The sequence below is a fragment of the Gopherus flavomarginatus genome, chromosome 2, assembly GCF_025201925.1.
Source record: "Gopherus flavomarginatus isolate rGopFla2 chromosome 2, rGopFla2.mat.asm, whole genome shotgun sequence".
NCBI classification, from domain to species: domain Eukaryota; kingdom Metazoa; phylum Chordata; order Testudines; family Testudinidae; genus Gopherus; species Gopherus flavomarginatus.
The window spans coordinates 210,133,257-210,154,586 of NC_066618.1; the positions used below are offsets into that span (position 1 = coordinate 210,133,257).

At 40.1% G+C, this 21,330-nt stretch overlaps 1 protein-coding gene across 7 annotated transcripts in view; it reads right to left on the reverse strand.

The window, feature by feature from the left end:
* The window catches only part of PTPRM (protein tyrosine phosphatase receptor type M), a 729,462-nt gene that overhangs the window by 14,400 nt on the left and 693,732 nt on the right, over positions 1 to 21,330 (reverse strand). For all 7 annotated transcript variants that reach the window (XM_050942101.1, XM_050942100.1, XM_050942099.1 and 4 more), the window contains 6 exons: positions 12,755 to 12,871; positions 8,769 to 8,923; positions 8,322 to 8,457; positions 7,615 to 7,764; positions 6,963 to 7,136; positions 4,939 to 5,070 (listed from right to left, as the gene is read on the reverse strand). In XM_050942101.1, the coding sequence (XP_050798058.1) occupies positions 4,939 to 5,070; positions 6,963 to 7,136; positions 7,615 to 7,764; positions 8,322 to 8,457; positions 8,769 to 8,923; positions 12,755 to 12,871 (864 nt within the window). The remainder of the gene's footprint in view (positions 1 to 4,938; positions 5,071 to 6,962; positions 7,137 to 7,614; positions 7,765 to 8,321; positions 8,458 to 8,768; positions 8,924 to 12,754; positions 12,872 to 21,330) is intronic.

Consider the following 21,330-nt stretch of genomic DNA (forward strand, 5'->3'; position numbering starts at 1 on the left):
CTACAGCTGTTGTTTTGCACTTCTTATAACACTCATCCCTCAACAGAGCCACTCACAAATTACTGCATTTTAGGAAAATGTGGCCATTTAAAACAGAGTAAAAATAGGACAAAGTCTGATTTGCATATCAGTTCAATTTAACAAATTAAAAACAAAAAAATCCAATTAGGAAAATGTATTTTCTTTTTAAAAACACTCTGCATTCACAGCTCACACTGATGAGCAAATTACTTTTAGACTCTGCTCTGAATCTTAATCATGTTTTCATTATGAAATACACTTATTTATATTGAGTAACAAAATACAATGAATACAGATAGCTAATGTAGATTTCCAACATGCTGCACAACTCACTGTAGGTCCTCCATTATGTAGTAATACCAATCCAATGGCTTTTTGAAAAATACTTAAAAATCATATAAAAGCTAAGATGTTTGGCACAGCAGTTGTAGAAAACCATGATTTTCAAGTATGTAGGACATTTCGGTTGAGGGGTTGTTATAAACAGATAGCTAAGGGTTAACGTCTCTTTCACCTGGAAAGAAGTAATTTGAACCACCTGAGCAGAGGACCAATCAGGAAACATGATTTTTTTCAACTCTGGGTGGAGGGAATTGTGTGTCTGAGTTCTTTGTCTTCTGCCTGTATGCTCTCTCGGATGAGAAGTTTTTCTATTTCCTGCTTTCTAATCTTCTGTTTCCCAGTTGTGAGTACCAAAGATCAGATAGGGATTTATATGTTTTTTTGTATTTACATGTCTATAATTGCTAAAGTGCTTTAAATTGTATTCTTTTTGAATAAGGCTGTTTATTCATATTTCTTTTAAGCAATTGACCCTGTATTTGTCACCTTAATACAAAGAAACCATTTGTATGCATTTTTTTCTTTTTCTATAAAGCTTTCTTTTAAAACCTGTTGGAGTTTTTCTTTAGTGGGGAACTTCAGGGAATTGGGTCTGCAGCTCACCAGGGAATTGATGGGAGGAAGAAGTCAGGGGGAGGTCTGTGTGTGTTAGATTTACTAGCCTGATTTTGCATTCCCTCTGGGTGAAGAGGAAAGTGCTTTTGTTTCCAGGACTGGAATTACAGAGGGTGGACTCCCTCTGCTTAGATTCACGGAGGTTGCTTCTGTGTATCTCTCCAGGAGCATCTGGAGGGGGGAAGGGAAAAAATTTATTTCCCTTTGTTGTGAGACTCAAGGGTTTGGGTCTTGGGGTCCCCAGGGAAGGGTTTCGGGGGGACCAGAGTGCCCCAAAACACTCTAATTTTTTGGGTGGTGGCAGCAGTACCAGGTCCAAGCTGGTAACTAAGCTTGGAGGTTTTTCATGCTAACCCCCATATTTTGGATGCTAAGGTCCAAATCTGGGACTAGGTTATGACAGGGGTTTTTGTGAATGTGAGGGGCTGGCTGTATGTGATGGTATCAACTTTTTTAGGGTAGATGCTTTTAGGGTTTGATTTCTCAGGAAAGTAAGAAATTCTTCCTAAACTGTAGTGTATATATACAGCAGCTGCAGATCCACATGGCTAGAATGTAGCAGCCATGGCCATTCATAAAATGGACTTTCTTGAATGGTTCCTTGCAAATCTTCGTTTGACAAGAGTCAGTATGGGAAAATTTAGGCTTCTTAAATCTCTCCAAATTCCATCTTCCAACTTCATTTGTGGTCGGCCTCATGTCTACTTGTTTCGACCTCAGCTCTACAAACCTTCTATAAAAGCATACCTTCTTCGGCATGCTGGACATGACCCCACCACAGCTGCTCTCAACTGGGGCAAGACTGCAACTTCCTGGGATCATCTAAATATCTCTTCATTTGTGACAAAATCATCTCAACATATGTTAAGAATGTGCCGTAACGTTTGCAACTAAAAACTATTTATTTTCCTTTCTTATGTTTATTTAGTGGCCATGATTCTGCTCCACGTAGCAGGGTTGTCATCACAAACATGTTGAACACTCGTATCTTAGATGTCACAGAGACATCCTGCCACACAGAGGCCTTTGGAGATTCTGAAATGCCACCGATGCAAGATCAATTTGACATGTGAATTCTTTGGTTGTAGAACCTCCTGCTGCAACCAGCTACCCAGATAGGTCAAACTATTCACCCACTCAATGTCATTGCCATCTACTTGCAGCATCAGCAGGCCAGTCACTTCCATTTTACAGCAAGCATGCATAGCTTTGGTTTTTTATCCATTCATCTTAAGTCCCATAGATTTTGCAATTTTTTGTAGCTCTTCCAGCATTAGCTGTAGTTGGTCAGTAGTCATTTCAAGTACAGAAATATCATCTGCATACTCAAGATTCTAAATTTTGAAACTCCTACTTGGGCTTCAATCAGTTTTGGATTGGAAGAGGAGCTGTATCTTCTCTTTTTTTCCAAAAGGGAGAGTGATTAGTTTGTTCAGATTACAGGGGAATAATGCTCCTGTCAGTGTCAGGGAAGGTGTTTATGACCATATTGCTGAACAGACTGAAATTGTGCCTTAAACCAAAAATGACAGATAACTAGTGTGGTTTCCGTACTGGTCAATTTACAATCTCTGCTCTATATGCTCTGTGAAATGTTACTGAAAAATGACTAGGGCAACAAAAGACAGTTAACGTCATGTTTATAGACTTTGTAGCTGGTTTTGACTCAGAGCACCAATCACCGCTGTGAATAATGATACACCAGTATTGGGTGCCTGAGGACTTAATGTTCCTTCCTAGTGGACAAACTACCATGGTACGTTTAGCTATGTGAGGGTCAATGGCTGTTCTACAGACTGGTTTTCAGCAGAATCAGGAGTGCACCAGGATTGATTCCTCTTACCTATGTTATTTAATGTTCTAACAGAGCATCTGATATAGTGTATTACATTAATATGCAAATACTTTATATGGAAATAAATACGTAATGTGACAAAGTTCCTCCTCTACCTTGGTGGGTCCTGCACTTATTGGTAGATTTGCTCACCTCAGTGATCTTCCCCACAGTCTGGGTCAACTCCTCCTGTGTCTGATCAGGAGTTGGGAGGTTTCGGGGGAACCCGGGCCCACCCTCTACTCCGGGTTCCAGCCCAGGGCCCTGTGGATTGCAGTTGTCTATAGTGCCTCCTGTAACAGCTGCATGACAGCTACAACTCCCTGGGCTACTTCCCCATGGCCTCCTCCAAACACCTTCTTTCTCCTCACCACAGGACCTTCCTCCTGTTGTCTGATAATGCTTGTACTCCGTAGTCCTCCAGCAGCACACCCTCTCACTCTCAGCTTCTTGTGCCTCTTGCTCCCATACACACGCACTTCCTCTCCTCTGGCTCCCCCTTGCCTGACTGGAGTGAGCTCCTTTTTAAACCCAGATGCCATGATTAGCCTGCTTTGATTGGCTGCAGGTGTTCTAATCAGCCTATCTGCCTTAATTGCTTCTAGCAGGTTCCTGATTAGTCTAGTGCAGCCCCTGCTCTGGTCACTCAGGGAACAGAAAACTACTCACCCAGTGACCAGTATATTTGCCCTCTACCAGACTCCTGTACCCCCACTGGCCTGGGTCTGTCACAGTAAATAATGATTATCATGATAATTAGTAATAAAGCTGAAAGACAACGCATGGTTTTCAATAAACTGCACCCTCTTTTCCCTTCTTTTTGCTTTTTGAGTTTTGAGATTTATTCCTAATGAAAAGCTTGTCACTTACACTGGAGAAAAAAGTTTAATGAATTGCAAAGGTAGGTGTTATTACCTGATTCATTATATATCCCAAAAGCTTTTAATAGTGAGTAAGGCCAATAAATGCCTAAATTAGGCAAACACTATTATACATTCAAGACACAGCCTACAAATTAAAAAACTCGGTGCAGCAGTTACTAAAAGGCTGACTCCCCAGAGTGTTTCCTCATTCATGCTGAAAATAACCTCAGACTCATGAATAAAAGTTTTGTCTTTAATTTCTAGACCAGGTAAGAGTGGTTAGGGATTCAGAAGTTTAGTATTTAAGACAGTGTTTGGAATTTATAGGCACTTTTTTGAAAGCCCAGGTTGAAAACTTTTATGTTTTTTAAAAACAAAAACAATGTTAACATGAAATAAAAGTGAGCATTTTTCTGTGTATGACTTAAACTTCTTAAGAAAAAAGATTCTTGAACACATCAGAAATAAATATCACATGCAGCATATTATAACACATTAAATTTTGGCCTTACTTTAACCAAATACCAAAGCATTTTAGAACATTTATAGAGTAGGGTCCTGTTCACTACATTGCTCCCGTTTAATGCTGGTGTTAAAAGGTAAAGTCAGTGCTTAAGAAAGTTGCAATATCAGAAGCCCAGAAAAGCTCAAGTTCTCCACTTTTTAAAAGAACAAATATATCTTTCTAGCAAACAATGAGCAGCTATATTATAAGTTAACTAAAAATGCCCCATACATTTGCCTCATCCCTGTTCTAGAGAGACCCCTGCAAGGAGAAAAGATAATCCAGTCTCCATTCCTGTTTAGTTCTTGTCCTCTTCACTGAGGCTGACACTTACAGATCAAATTTGTGCCAAATGTAATGCTGATTTTTGTGATGGGAATGACTGACCACAGACTGATTTCAGGCAAGCAACATGGGAAAGCTGTGAATTTCTGTTCACTTTTGGCCACTACAAACTTGTTTTAAATTCTGAGCCAATTCCTAGAACTGAAAGGTTCTACATCCTATTACCAATTCCCAAGGAGTTAGGGGTGTGTGTGTGCATTTACAATACGGTGAACCAACTTATGGCGGCCTCATTCATTCCTCCCTCCTTCCTCTTTGCTTATCCTCGAGCTATGAATCAATTTTCTAGTGTTTGTGAATGATGTTTTATAAACCTAATTATGTCCTAATGCTGTTTCGAAGCACACATGTATTACCTAAACACAAGCATTACTCTGTGAAGTACATTGATTGGAGCAGTTTCTAGGACTTACTTGTGCTGGATCCACATCATTCAGCATAACGATTGATGTGCAATGGTAGTCTAGGACCAGCCTCCAGAAATCTTTGACGGTGTTTGGTAAAGGATGCTGGGTAACTATAAAAGCGGAGGGTTGCTTATAGCTCTGCAAAACAATAGCAACAGATGATAAAATGAAAGTGATAAGAGAAGAAATCCATCCAGCAAAATGTCAGTAATGGCCCCAAACCCTTGGAAAATAAGTATTATTCTTATTTTGAAGATTACTCACACAGTGTTTTCAGATCTTCCCTGAGATGTTTGCATGCAATCTAATAAACTGTAAATTTACATCTGGAGGCAAAATGGCTTTAACAGATCATATCTGTAAAAATTTTATGCCATGGACATACAGAAGGGGAAAAAAAAGAGATTCTTGCTTCCAATGTAGCACCCATAACCTGTTGGGGAGCAGATTTGTTTTGAGTTGTTGACAGATGTAGCACGATGCAGGATTCAAAATTTCACCCCTCTTATTCAAAGCACATACAGTTCCATCAGGGGAGTTAATGAGGAGCCATGGATTATGGTCCTTTAAGTACACTGATGACACTCAGTTCTGCATTTCCATCTCAACTGATACAACGGGAGAAGACAGCAACTGAGCACCTGGCCCACTGGCTTGTAGAGACTGGGGTACGAGAAAGAGCAAACCACCTGCTCCTGGCCTCTAATGTAGGGACTATTCTGGGGAGCACATAGTGCACCAACGATTCTGGGGAAATGGATCAGCCCCCAGGTGGCCAGACCAGTCAGCACAGTTTATAAGAGTCCCGATGCTGCTCTAAGAGGCTTGCCGGGAGATGGAGTTGCTGAACCAAGCATGCACCGCCTCCAAGATTAGGAGGATGGAAAAGTGGTAGAAAGCCCCCTAACTCTCCTGCCCTGGAGCACCAAGCATGGCTCAGGTACATCTGAGGATCCAGCACAACAATTTGATATCAAAGGTAAACAGTTCATAATAAGATAAGTAGCTGCAAAAGCTAATACTAAGGAATCCTCTTTTTTGATCAGTACTTATTTACAAAACAAAATAATATTGACCTCTCTATGATGGGATGTGGTATAACGGCAAGATAGGAGATATTATAATCTGAGATTTGCCACTGGCTTCCTGTGTGACCCAGGACACTGTGTGAACCTAGACAAGCCATTTAAGCTTTTGTTGCATGTTTCCCTATTCATATAAACAAAGATAACAACACCTAGCTTTGAGCCTTACCTAACGTTAGTAAAATGCTTTGAGATCTTTGATGGAAAGTCCTATATGGGCACAAACTATTATTATTACTGAAGCTTTACTTTTCAGAAAGAATATTTGAAATGTGTTCATTCTTTCCTAAACACTATTTTCTTGTTGTATGTGTGTGTGTCACAATTTTAATTACTCCAGTTCTAAAATGTCAGAGATATACTACAAATCTCTAGAGAGTGTAAAACACAGTTAAGAGTCTTTTTACTGATATCCCATTAGCACTATTAAAATTACCATAACTGCATTTAAAAATATTCATTTTTTCATCATCCGAACAGGAAATGTTCATTCAGACAGATATAAATAGAACAACTGGAGTAATGTCTTGCGTGCTATCTGTGCTGATAGGCAATTATTTTTTCTGTTAATTACTGCGTAAATTAAAGGAAAGGGAACTAAAATACTGCTGCAAACCCTATTATCCCATTTAGCTGCCTTGGTGACTTAATAGGTAACTCTTTTTCTCTTAGGCCAGATGGTTAAAAATTCAAGAGCTAGAGAGAAATGCAGACATTTTTAATTTGTCAGTACTCCCTGGCTGGCTTTCTCTGTGTGGTTTTGGAACCTTGGCTGTGACATAACATATGAGGGATCCTAAATGTACTCAGAGGTTTAAAGATTTTATGTCATTTTTTGAAAGGGAAGTGGAAGGATTTGAGTGCTCTGGTGCTGACTGTGCTTCCCAGGATTTTCCAGTTTGGAGTTTATTCCTGCTTTATTATTGATGATATAATTGGACTTACATCCATCAGTGCGGCGTTAATGTAGTTACTGCTCTCTCCATCTATTGTTATGAGGAAAGGCAGGCATCTATCTGGAGGCAGAACATCCATACAGCGGTTCTTTTCATGATTACGGGGCAAAAGTGCTATACTGCAATCTTCTACACGCAGTGTTGGAGTCACCATGTTTAGAGTCTATGAAAAAGAATAAACAATACACGAGCAAGGTTAGCTCATTAGTGAATGAATCCTAAAATAGTTAAATAATAGAACTGCAAATCAACTTGGGCTACAGTTTCAAAGAGAATTTACAAATGTAAAAAAAAACATAAGAAAAACAAATGAATGAACAAACAGCTGGGATCAGAAGCAAAAACCTTGGATTGCTGAACATGAGCACATATGAAGGAAGATCCTGAAAGATGGTTGCAGGGTTACCTGTATTCTGGAGAAAGGATCATGGAGGGAAACCACATAAGATTCCAACCTCTGTTTATGAGGAAAGAGAGAACTTTACAACTGCCCTATATCTATAACTTTATTATTTTACATATTTCAACAGAAATGTGTGACATATTATTGCCCTGTTTTGTAGTTCTTCTCTCTTAGGCCTGATCCAAACCCCACTGAAATCAAAGGAAGGTCTCCATTGACTTCAATGGGCATGACTTACCCTAAATTCTTCTTTGATCTGACTTGAGTTAGTCTGAGGATCCAGTTTATTCATTTCATAGTACACAGACCTAACTTGAGAAGCTGGAATAGAAGTATCTCCACAAAGACAGGCTTCCAGTATTGCATCGTGGATAAATACGTACTGCTCCTGGTAAAGCAATCAACACAATTACTGACTTAGAGGGAGCACACCTCAAGTATTAGTGCTCAAGTAAACAGTAAATAATCTATAAAGCTCCCATTAACATCAATGTACACTGAGCAGAGCCCGTAGGGAGCAAAAGCAGTTCATGAAATATACTATTATATACAGAAAAAGCTGTGTAAGGGTTGGGCCCAATCAATTATGATAAATAAGCCAACCAACCTGTACACCAAAAAAAACCCAAATGGTTTTTACAGTGGCCTCATCTTGCATTTTTCTTTTTGCACTTCTGCTCATAAATGGGACCCAAAGTGGTGGATCGTAGCTCTGATTAAACAATATCCCCCAAACTATCTTTTTAAAAGCATTTATCACCCCAAAAATCAGAATCCAATCAGGTACCACCCATATGCTTGTTTGTTTAAATATGGAATGGCTTCGCTGTTCCTCACTGCACCATATGAGGTATTTTCCATGTGTTGTGGCAGGTAGCGTATGTTATAAAGAGCAGTACTTTCACTGAAAATGATACAGTAACAGTCAAAGAAAGATGCCAATACCTCAGTTTGCACCATGTTAACTCTTCGAGATCGAAGCTCCCTGACACAGTTGTATATATCTACGACACCTTCTCTTTCTGCCATATCTAGCATGATGTCAATGACAATGAAGCATCCGGTTCTACCAGCACCAGCACTAAAATAAAAGAGCACAGTCCATGCTGTATGAATTCTTAGAAAATATAAGGTTTTGAGTCTGATTCTGCAAGTGCTTCAGGTGTGGGATACTTATTGACGTCAACAAGAGTTCTGTGTACGGGGGTTTGCAAAACTTAGGCTCGATTTTGCCATTTTGCCATTTTTTCTTAAGTTTTTACCTAGTACTTTATTATGAGTAGCTCCTATGGCTTCAATTACTTATGGAGTGATTACACAACGTAGTGGGGGAGGAATGAGGCCCAGAGTCTTAGTGGGAAAATGGAAAGCAGACATTTTCATCTTGTTTACCTGCAGTGTACAACCAGTGGGCCGGCATTAGGTGGGCTCTTAGACTTCACCTGCCGTACAAATCCCAGCAGTCCTGTTGCATGATATGGTACGCCATGGTCTGGCCAGCCTGTGAAGTGAAACTGCCTGATTTCTCGAATTTCATGAGCACCTCTCTGTCCAGAATCAAATAAACAAGAAGAAGAAGAAGAAGAAGAAAAAAAATGTAGAAATGAAAATGGGGAAGAAATTAGGAGAGAGACTTTGTTTGAACATGAGTTTAACAACCTAGGCCTTGCTTAAAAAAAAACTACTGGAGTTCTTTAAAAGGCAAGATGAGGTGTGGATTTTAAACTGGATTCAAAACCTTAGCATAAAATAGGTTGGTTTAACACTAACCTGCTCAGGTGCTTCTGAAAATCCCACTAAATGCCCACCTGCATCTTTAGGCACCTAAACAGTTTTAACAATTTAGTGCTAAGGGAGTAAATCAACAACAAAGCCAGGAACAGAAATCATGTGGCAAACTCCCATTGACTTCAGTGACGTCAGGATTTCACCCCAGAATTTCTGATGTTCATTTCTCTTATTCCTTGTTCCTAGGGAAGCCACCCAGTAGTAGCAGCACCTGTGTGTGCTCCTCCAATCACAAAGGTTGCAGTTTGGGTGGCTGTTATGTGGGCAGCACTGGAAATGGGGAGAAGGCTCTTTACTTCTCCACTGCTCAGCCACCTAAGGGCTAACCACCGCTTAGCCCTTAGTAATTTAACACCTGTAGTAAATGCATATCATGACATAACTACAGAGGGCCTATTGGAATTGTATTTGCCAAGAAACCAAATGCTACTGTCATTTACAATGTCAACCTGTAGGGCATCTAGTTAAGTAGATGGATTTTATTAAATCTATTTTTTCCTCTGTAAAATTGCAGCCCTGTGTATTTGCCAGTATAACATAGTCTTTTACAAACCTATACACCAGAGGCCACCATATACATTTCAAAAGCAAACAATATTGTGACAAGTGGTGTCCAGCTTAGACCGATATAAAGGTTAGCTGTGGAATGAATATTGATGATTTTAATATCTGGTATTCTGTGTTTCTTCTTCTTAAGGCTATATTTCTCTGTCTTGAACTACTTTGCATATAAAAGGCCTAACTCTATTTGCATGGTAATGAAGTAGTATAAAGTTGTTGTTTAGCTTTATTAATAATATGCAAGAACCAGGGCAGGGATTTCCAACACTTAGGAAATCTGCATCTCAAAGGGGCTGTTGGAAACAAGCAATGTGTCAGAGCGCCCATTCCTGTTCCCCCTTACGCTAATAGCAAAACCTTAATTGTCTTCAATGGGAGTGGGAGCAGGATCAAGATCAGAGAGACAGAGACCTGGAAATTAAGGAGAATGGATCATTTTGAGAGATTACCTAATGTTCATGTATGTTTGCAACAGGAACAAGCAATGGTTAGGAAAATATATCCAAATTTGAATGTGTTCTGTTTTAGGCTATGTCTTCACTGGGAAAAAGATGTGTTTTTAAACTAAGTTTAAACCCTAATGTAGACATGGCAATATTTTTACACACATTAACAGGGAGGCTGATACTCTATCACCTAATATGTTAAAATATAAATTGCCCTGTCTACACAAGGATTTTATATTTGTTAGTCAACATAGCACCTAAACTGCACCTTCAAAATTTAAGTGTACATCCATTACACATGCAAAACCTCCATTTGCACATGCAGAATAGGTAGATGTACATGTGACTGCCTGTCTGCAAGCACATTTACTTGTCTGGCAAGTGCAAATGACAATGTACCTTCAAAATGTGAGCTGTATACACCCAATGGATTCACACTTAAATATTTCAAGTGTAATTTTTGTCTACCATTTGTGATATTGTTCCACTATTTTAGACAGGATTTTGCATATAGCTTATTGCTATAATGAGTTATTTTTATTGTATCTACAAAGACCCATTTTCATCTCTCTGTAGCCTCCCTACTGAGTTTTATACCCAAAACAGAATCACAACTGTGTGACTCATGAAAGCATATGCTCAGCTTGGAAAGACAATATTTTTCACCTTTTCTTTGAAATCAAAGGGATGGAAAGTCTGTCATATTATAAACTATCCCTAGACTGTTAATAATTTAGGCTTTGCTCCTGAAACACTTACTCAGCTGCTTGCTGTTACACATGGCTAGTCCCATTGACTAGTAGTTCCTGAAAAACTACTCATATGCACAAAGTTAAGCATATATGAAAGTGTTTGCAGGATCAGGGCTTAAATCTCTTTAAGTCTTAAATTACACAGGAGCAGGATTACAACCATCACACCTTGAAATTAACTAAACTGTCATTTCTTTTCTAAAATGCATCAATCAACTCCCTCCCCAACAAATAAACTCCTTAGTTTTCTTTTAGGAGCATACAGAAAAAAATGACCTGAATAACTAAGTAGGTCAGAAACATTTTATACAATCTAAATTCAGAGAAGAGTATATGGTGGAGGATATGGGTAGGCCTGACTGTTCTGCACAATAAGGAAAACTAAAAAAATAAAGAACAGAGGGGGGGAAAAACAAACATATTCCTTTCAGAACCACACAGAAGCTGCTTTATCAGCTTATTGAAAAGCTGCCTATTGTTAAAAAACTAATGTCTTAAATGCGGTATTTTCAAATGGAGAATTTTTTTTTTGAAATAAAATAGGATTGTTTATCCCTATCTGTTTCAATTCATTGATTCATGAGCTTTTGGTCATGAGTAACTGTAAAATCCTCCATGGCTTTTTTTCACAGTCCTGACTAAGAAGTGAAAAGCTAACTTCAAAGCATGAGCTTAGAACTTGATGAATACAAATCACCCAAACCACATCTTCTTCAAAGTCTAACCACCCGCTTCTCATCTGTTTATTAAAAAATATCTAAATAGTAGGAGCCAACAGGTTTGAATGAGCCGAGGAAAAAGTATTATTAATATTAGATTCTGTTTGCTGGACTGGTATATATTTAACAATTAGGCTGAAGAATGTAATAGGAAAAATTCATTGCTCATCTTCCTGAATCTGCCTTTGTCATGTATTGTGAGATCATGGACAAGGTGCTCTGACACAAACTGAGATTAGTTGATTCAGTAACTTGATGGGAACACCTTTAAAACCTTGTTTTAAAGAAAACGGATGCCATGGCAAATAGGAATACATAACTGAAAATGACTTATTTGATATTCAAGACACACTAGTGAGTGAACAAAAATCACGGCACACCCAGAACGCATGCTAAATCTCAGCATTGAACCATGCTGCTTTTGTCACTGCTTCCAGCACACCCGTTGGTAGTTTTATATGTTGCCTCTCTAGGCTGTAAACTGTCTGAAACAACCTGGTTTTAATACAGTACCTGTTAATTAAGTGACAACCAAATGAATGGCATTATTCAAATCAACTAAAAGACAATACAATATGCCATTTGTAACTGTGCTTGTAAAGGACCTCCCCTGCTTAAAGTCTTGTTAAAAAAATTATTTCATTCTAAAAGAATTCTGCTGTAGACCAGGAAATATATTGGACCAGTGGACTACAGGGGTTATAATCATGCTAGACGTCTGAATAATAGCAGTATATGAAAAGACTTATTTTTGACACAGACTGGCTTGATTGTCGTGAACAGAAGACAGGAAAACCACATCAATGTCCTGTTTCATTGATGGGTGGGTCAGAGCCCTCTCTTCCTCTAGTGCCCGAAGGGAATGGAATTTCTGTTTCCATTTCAAGTCTGGGCCAGGGCAAGGCGGAAGGGATCTGCATTTAAAGAAAGGGGAAAATCTAATCTTCCATAAGGGAGCACTGGAAGACTACCCAAAAGTAATTTGCTATGAAAAATGGGCTGCCTGTTAGCCAGTGAAATCTAGGATCTTTCCAAAGTGGCAAAAAGTACATGTATTTAACTTGTATGGGAAAACAACAACATATTCAGAAAATACAGTTTTCCAAACTTACCTTTTCTACTGCAAATGTTCGAATCACATATTCAGCCAGGAGCTCTGTTTCTATTAGGGTAACTTTAATGTCTTTATATATCTCTGTGTCATCTGGCCAGTATTTGCAGCATTTGACCTTTTAAAATACAAAAGAATTTAAGGTTCATATTTTTCAGCATCTGAATCTGTTCTGTACCTTTTGCAGTGATTTATGATATCAAATTCAACCACACATAAAACAGTCAGGCTGCTTACATAAGGAAATGGTCCGTGTATTTAAAGCAGTAGCGTAGCTGAGGGTAAATGTGGGTAAATGGAGTTTGCCAACTTCTCATTTGGGGAATATAGTTTAGCTTGGTTAGTTATCCTACTTTTTCTTCTTTTTTTAACCACTTCACCACTGATTTAAAGGACATACCTTTCTTAAAGACAGTTTGGGGATTCTAGGTGGGAATAATATTCAGTAAAATAAGGCAAATTTCTGTGTAGCATGAATGATGTTTACACTGTGCATAGCTCAGTTACAATAACCATTCATTTCTTGTTCTTTCCAAGTCAGGGAGTATCCAGAGGGAAAAGCTACAAATAGAAGCTTGAATAAACTCAAGCTCCTCTGGATTTTTTCTTCCACCTGCAGTTGTTACTTGTTTCAAAAATATCTTGCATTCTTTTAAAATGGCAATGCATGCTGCCGACATAAGGGTTTGTCTAATGTTGGAAAGAAAAAGCATCTATTTTCCCAACTTAGAATTAACTTCTCAAAAGAACTTGTCAGAGGTGGTCACATAGCTAAAGCACAGGACTGGGAGTCAGGAGATTCTATTCTGACTGACTCTGTGTGACTCTGAACAATCATTGACTTCAGTGGGCTTTGGGGAATTCATCAGAGTGAAAGGAAAGAGGAGAGGCGGCTTGCATGAACTCTATTCAAGAGCTGCCGGGGTTTGGTGCACCCCAGTTCAGCCTAGCACAACCTTCATAAAGTATGTAAAATTAAAATGTGAAGCACCTCTGTGCTAGTCACCTTTCTGAGGATGGCTGGGATGAGGAGAGTTGTGTATTGTGATGAAATGGTTACTCACTCTTACTCAACCCTGTAGTTCTTTGAGATATGTGCTCTGCTCTAGGTGCGTTTGTCCCTTCAATGCCTTTGATCAGAGGTTTTTCACAGCAGTGTCTGCTCAGCCCGTGCATGCGTGCTCGTCAGCCTCATGCCCCGTGCCATTGTTATATAGCAGTGTGCGGGCAAACTGCCCTCAGTTCCTTCTCTACTGCAAAGCCCTATAGCAGAGAACTCCAAAGCAGAGGGGAAGGAGGGTGGGTAGCGGAGCACCCACAGGCACGCATTTTGAAGAACTACAGTTACCACACAGGGTGAGCAACCACTGTTTCTTCTTCAAGAAGTATTCCTACAGGTGCTTCACTGTAGATGATTACCAAACAATGCCCCTTTAAGGAGGAGGGAGCTTTGGAGTCAAGTACAATATGGAAGACAGTAGAGCTGGGCCAAACACAGCATCGAAAGCAGTATCATGAGTTACTGCGTAATGTTCAGCTAATGTATGTATAGAAGCTCAATTAGCAGCTTTACATTTTTCAATAATGGGCAGTTTTCAAGAAATGCCGTAGAGGTGGAAATGGACCTTATATAGTGAATTCATATTACTCAAAATGCTTGAATATTATGATATTCGTAGCAAGAATTAATGCAGTTGGATACCCACTTGGAAAGTCTTTGATTAGAAGCTGCAGAACCTTTTGAACTATCCGTGATTTGTAGTGCTGTTCTTGCTACCAACTGGCCCTCTTGGCTAATGGTTGCAATTGCTCTTTTTGCGTATCTGGCAAGTGGTCAATAAAGGCACTAAGTTTGCCGTAGTTCATATAATCATATTTAGTCATTAGGGCTTGGTAGTTTGACATTCTGAATTGTAAAGTCACAGAGAAGTATGCATTTCACCCAAACAGGTTGAGCTTCTTACAATCTCTATCATAGGGGGTTGTTTTGGTGTGATGTTGCTTTCCCCATGCGTTAACAGTGTCCACTACTATAGAGGTGGGCTGAGGGTGCATGAAAAGAAAGTCTGCCTGCTTGGCGAGCATGTAAAACTTTTTTGCCAGCCCCTTTATATATTGATGGAATAGAGGCTGGTGTTTGGTTAATGACCTTGTCAGGGTCTAAAAGCGCCTCATTGTTTGGGAGGGCAATTCTCAACGAGGAAGATGTGTGTAGTATGTCCAGCAATTTATGGTTAGAGTCTTTCACCTCTTCTAGAGGAATTTGCAGAGCATTAGAACAATTATAAACGAACACTATCAAATATAAAGTAAACAAGTAAATTGTACTGCTACTCATTCCATCTCAGGCAAAGGGCAGTTGAGAAGGAACTGAGGGTGGTTTGCCTGCCAGCGCTAGATAGCCTCGAAGCAGACCAGGAGGGAGGGTGCGTATGGAAGCTGAACAGATACTGCTACCAAAATTCTCTGATTAGAGGCACAGGGGAAAGCTCAGATACACCTACAGTGGAGCATCCATAGGGACACTACTCGAAGAAGAAGCTAAAGCTACTACTACTTACTAATTACACCAATACTAAGAACGTCTATAAACTAAGTACTAGAATAAAGTTGAGATATCTCAACTTCCAGAGCACATTTTTAGCCTGAGTTATGAGTTGAGAAGGAACTGAGGGTGGTTTGCCTTCACAGTGCTATGTAACAACGGCATGGGGCATGAGGCTGAGTGACTAGCATGTATGCACAGGCTGAACGGACACTACTATGAGAAATCTCCATTCAAAGGAGCAGGGGGCGGAAGTGGAGCACCCTAGGGACACTACGTGAAGAAGAAACAGGTACCTGTAAATACAGTAAATCCTCGCTTAATGTCCTCTCGCTTAACGTTGTTTCCAAGTTACGTTGCTGCTCCATTAGGGAACATACCAGACTAAAGCTGTGCAATGCTCCCTTATAACGTCATCTAGCTGATGTTACAAGGGAGCATTGCACAAGTTTCAGCTGTTTGGCGGAGCTTAGGACTTTCTGGGAGGGAGGGAGGGAGGGAGGGAGGGAAGGAGCAGGGAAGCTCCCTCCCCCACCCTCTGCAGGCAGGGCCACCCGGAACGCAGGGGCCTTAGGGGCTGCAGGGCCATGGGCTAAGGGGGCCTCGGGGCCCTGGCCTGCAGCTCTAAAGCCCCTTTCGGAATGTGGCCCTGCGAGCATGGGCCGAGGGTCTCAGGAGGAGCAGGGGCAGCGCCACTTTCCCCTTCAAAGCTGGACAGATAGAAGTGTTGCTTTGAAGGGGAAAGTGGTGCTTCTCTCCGGCCGCTGGCTGCGCAGTTGCCCCTGCTCCTCCTGAGTCCTCCGGCCCATGCTCCAGGGCCGCATTCTGAAAGGGGCTTTAGAGCTGCAGGCCACGGCCCCGGGGCCCTGTTAGCCCAGGGCCCTGAAGCCCCTAAGGCCCCTGCGTTCTGGGTGGCCCTGCCTGCTGGGAGGGCCAGGAGACAGGCAGCTCCCAGAATTGTGGCCATGAGGATGATGCTGTGCTGCGCAGAGCCACCTGCACTCTCCCTGCACCAAACAGGAGCTGCCCCAGGTAAATGCTCTGCACTTCCTGCCTGCCCCAGCCCTGATCCTCCTCCGACAGCCCTACCCTGAGCACCCTCCCGCACCCTAACTCCCTTTCAGACCCTACAACCCACCCTAAGCGCCCTCCCGCACCCTAACTCCCTCCCAGACCCCGCACCCCACCCTAAGCGCCCTCCTGCACCCTAATTCCCTCCCAGACCCTGAACCCCCAGCTCTGAGCCCCAGGGGTAAGCCAGGGGCACCTCCCTACCACAGTATAGTACAGTATTGTACAATATATAATGCCTTTTGTCTGCCCCCAAAACATTTCCTTGGAACCTAATCCCCCACATTTACATTAAATCTTATGGGAAAAGTGGATTCATTTAACATCGTTTCATTTAAAGTTGCAATTTTCAGGAACATAACTACAGTGTTAAGTGAGGAGTTACTGTACTGAAAAATGGTCCCCTTTCTCCAATTTTTGTCAATTAGATGGTTGGTGAGGAACATTACACATTGATTAGTTAAATATTTAAATTCTATTCTTCTCTATGCAGGTTCTTATATCACAACCATCCCTTTTGTATATGGGCATGTTCCAGTAGTGCATTAAATGATAGGACAAGCATCTATTATGTATCTCACACATGATGTTTCTCCCTTCCTCTCACCAAGGGGAAATTAAATGTTAATCTTCTAATATATGCAAGTACATAGTTTTGCATAAATATACAATTCTTGATTGGCTGCATACAAAAGTTACTGCAAATTTTACACTGGAAATGAATAGAACAGTAATAAAAATAGGCACTATATTTAGTCTCATTCTTCACTGGAGAAATGTATCTAAATATATGTTGCCAGCAATGAACACACACCATTTGAAATATTAAAAATAGCTGCATGCAGTTCATAGTGCTGGTACTTCTATTCTACTGTCTATAATACTTTTTAAAAATTCCATTTAGAAGATTTTCTGAAAGCCCTGAAGCTAGGAAAAGGGAAGCCATCAGAAACATATTGGAGGTTCATTGTTTATCTGTATGTCTATTCTATTTGATAATCCAGGCCACTGGTTTTGTTCAAATCCCTGACTCAAACTGAATGAACCTGTACATTTGTTGTTAGGGAACTATTTGAAATAGTTTTTTTCCCCACATGGTGAAGATGTTCTCCTGTCTCCTGTGCAGAGTAAGCATCTCTCCTCATTGTCACCAGACTTGTACAGCCTACTGACAGCCCTGTTTCTGACCTTAATTTCCTCTTCCTGCCTGTAGCTTTTTCACAGGTGAAATATGATATGCATACACATGTCCAAGGCACGTATGAAAGAGGAAGCAGCTGCAGCAGTGGTCCTAGTCACAACACAACTACTGATCATCATGTTTCTAACTTTAGCTCAGCTCCTTTCAGATGGGTTCCTGCCATCTCAAAACAGCTAAGGTTAGTAAAATAAACTATTTAAAACATAGATTCACCTAAACTGCTTGGGTCTGAAGGAAAACATGCATGTTTCTAACTTGGTGCAGTCTCGAGAGACAAAGTTATTGAACCAATTTCTATTGGTGAATATAGACAAGCTTTTAAGCTATATAGAGCTCTTCTTCAGGTCACAGGTGCAGCCTACACAGTCCGGACTATGATTAAGGAATAGGAACATTTAAATGGACCACTTCTGTGGCAGATTTTGTGAGGCACACTTCCCCTTTCTTTTGTCTTAATGGCTGGATTTTGTTTTCTTTACAATTCTCATTTAAGATGACCCAATGGAACTGTTGTGGTAGAGTTCAGAGGTTATGAACCTCAGTGCTCCATGCAGCTCTGCCACATAAAGGCTTTTTGCTTTCCACCGCACAGGGAATTTTGGATGTGGGGCAGATTGGGAGTAGTGCTGATAGGTCCATGACAACACAATCCCCTGACAATTCTCTCTGGTGGAAGAGGGGTGCATGAGTTATGGGAACAATGCCAAGGCTGCAGCTGTAGCCATCAACTGACTCTGCTATGTGTTTCACAGGCTGGGAGAAGATAACTATATGCTATATGTTTATATGCTAAACATTATACATTGGTTCTAAAGACAATCGCCAGATTCATCCCCTCAAGGGGAGAACATGTGGTATGTTGCTATTAGCACTCAGGCCTAAGAACTGAGTTAGGGCAGCCAGGGCAATCAATCGGAGGAGACTGTCCTGGATAGGTGTTGAATTGTAGTGCATCTCACAGGTGAGTTGCAACTGCCCTGCTATACTGATACTGCCACTTTGGGGTCTTTATTGGCCAGTTCTGGTCCCCAGTGCAGCGGACGTTGGAGGCATCTTTCAGCCTTGAGACCTCACTTCAGGCAGACCGGAGGAATTTGTCTGCCTTCGTGAGTGTGATACCTGCACCAGCAGAATATAAGAGAACAATAGAAAGAATAATACCTTGCATTTGTACTGAGCCTTTCGTATGGGGATCCAAAAGCACACTGTAAGCATTAATTAAGCCTTACAACACTAGTGTTCTTAACTATTTTACAGGTGTGTAAAATGAGGCACAGGTAGATAACTGATTTGCCCAAGATCAAACAGCAAATTTGCACCAGAGCTGGGAATATAACTCAGATACCTTGACTGCGATTTTCAAAAGAGTCTAGAGATTTGAGACACATATCTAATCATTATAATTAGTGGAATTCTTACACTTATTTGATCTTCTTTTTCTTCAAATTAGTAAAATAAAAGTTATATTAGTTATCCTGATTTACAGCAGTAAAAAGTATAAAAAGTTTTCACAGATGACTTTAGATGGCTATTTCATTTTACTTCCATGAAATTCCGTTTCAAATTTTATGTCTATTTTATTATCTTTACTTAGTTCAGGATTAATTTTAAATTAGAATGTATAAACCTGTCCCACATTAACAATAAGCCATGCAGTGCACAGGCAATAGCTAGCTATATGACATCTTGTTAAGAATATTTTAGAATCAAAGCAAATTAGGAAATCTGAATGATCAGTGAGTGTTATTTAAACTGCTGAATACTAACTATGAGGTTTATTTCCCTGCCAGTTCACATATCAGTTCTGTAATGTTCCTATTCCAAAGATGAGTGAATTCTGGTTCTTGCTTTTCATGGCCATAGTTTCAAAGCATGTTACTTGCCTAAGGCCATATACACTGTTTCAAAGCAATCAAGCTGAATCACTATTCCATTTCACTGTTTATATGCCTCCCATTTTGTTTGCCATATTTACTAGTGAGCACAACTTGCGACCGTTATCTTTATCATTTAGGCTCTAATGTTACCCCATTTTGCTGTCTTTGAGATGTAAGTAGATGATGATCTGCTTACATATCCCAAAAGCTATTAGTAAAATAAATACATATGTAACAGATGGACAAATGCACCTGGGGTTTTATGCCCACAGAGCTGTCTTGACATCCCTCCAATCACACTTTTACCTTCTAAGGGGAGTACACCTGTATTATTTGGCAATGTGAATGGAAACGAATGTGGGATAATCTCAAAGCTACTTCTCAATCTTTGTTCTACTTATATGAGCATTGAAAATTGTATTCTCTATCCTGTGGCTGACATTTATCAGTATTTTATGGTGCGAAAACCTATTTTAATTGGTGTTTTTATTTTGCTGTATGAAAACCAATTATAATACATTTAATATTTATTTTAACTATATATACATATATATAGAAGGTTTAGGTATATCATATATATATAAATATAGATAGATATATCTGTATCATTCTATTCGACTTGTACTTTAAAATATGTTCCAAATATTTTCACAAAAACCGAAGAAATGTATCCAGATGTAAACTAATGAGGCTCTGTTAAAATTTTTGACCTACACATTTTGGTATTTTTACTAGCAGTGTTTTTTACAGTTATGTTAAATCTTTTCTGTCCTCATTGTAAAGGTATTTACTTCAAACCATTAAAGGTCTTGATGCAGCAAACATTTATGGACCTGATTCCGATTTACACTATTTTGCTGAATACACTTTACATTAATGTGAAAGGCCTTAGGGTAGATCAGAAGGAGGTTCTTCTGTGCTTGCTTAACATTCGGCACATTGAGTAAACATACATAAAGTTTAGCACATGCTTAAATGGTTGCAGGACTGGAGCCAAAATGATTTATTAAAAAATAAAACCAGAATGTTATCTAGTTCACTAAAATCTATATGATGGCCTAGGGCTTCTGGTGCGGTGTGGCTGCTTTGTGCTGCACTGCTGGCATAATCTAGCCATAAAACAGGGTGAGCGGGCCCAAGGAAGATCATACTATTTCTAAGATGATCCAATTTAGAGCTGACAAAACGGTTCATATGCCACATGCCTTCTCCCCTTTGCTTGTACAGCATGAAGAAATTGGTGTGGCTGGATGCCTCTATGTCATTGCTTTTCTTGGGGTGATTTTGACCCCTGTGGCCATTAAAGGTTTATGCAAATAAGAGTGGTCCTAGAGAACTGGTCAAGCACAAAGCAGCATCATAAGGAAGGATGGTCCAATGGATCATTACATTTATGGATTGTAGTCCAGTGGAAAGAGGAAGGATAGTCCAGTGGTTAGACCATTAGCCTGGGACTTCAATTCCCTGCTCCACCACAGACTGTGGTGTATCCTGTGTGACCTGGGGCGAGTCACTTAGTCTCTCTGGCCCAGACCCTCAAAGGTATTTAGGCAATTAACTCCCACTGAAATCAACAGGAATTACATGCCTAAATACCTTTGAGGAGCTGAGCCTCAGTTTTCCATCTGAAAAATGAGGACAGTAGTATTTCCCTGTCTCACAAGGATGTTATAAAGCTAAATACATTACAGCTTGTAAGACATGCAGATATTTTATGGTGATGAGGGTCATATAAGTACGTAAGACCAGATGCTCAAGGCAGTGAAAAGGTGAGCTTTCATCTTTACATCCTTTAACTTTTGCTCTGTGCATGTGCTCCAACACATCTCCCTCAACACATTTATCCATATATTTGTGTTTCCTTAAACCACTAGTGTTTACTT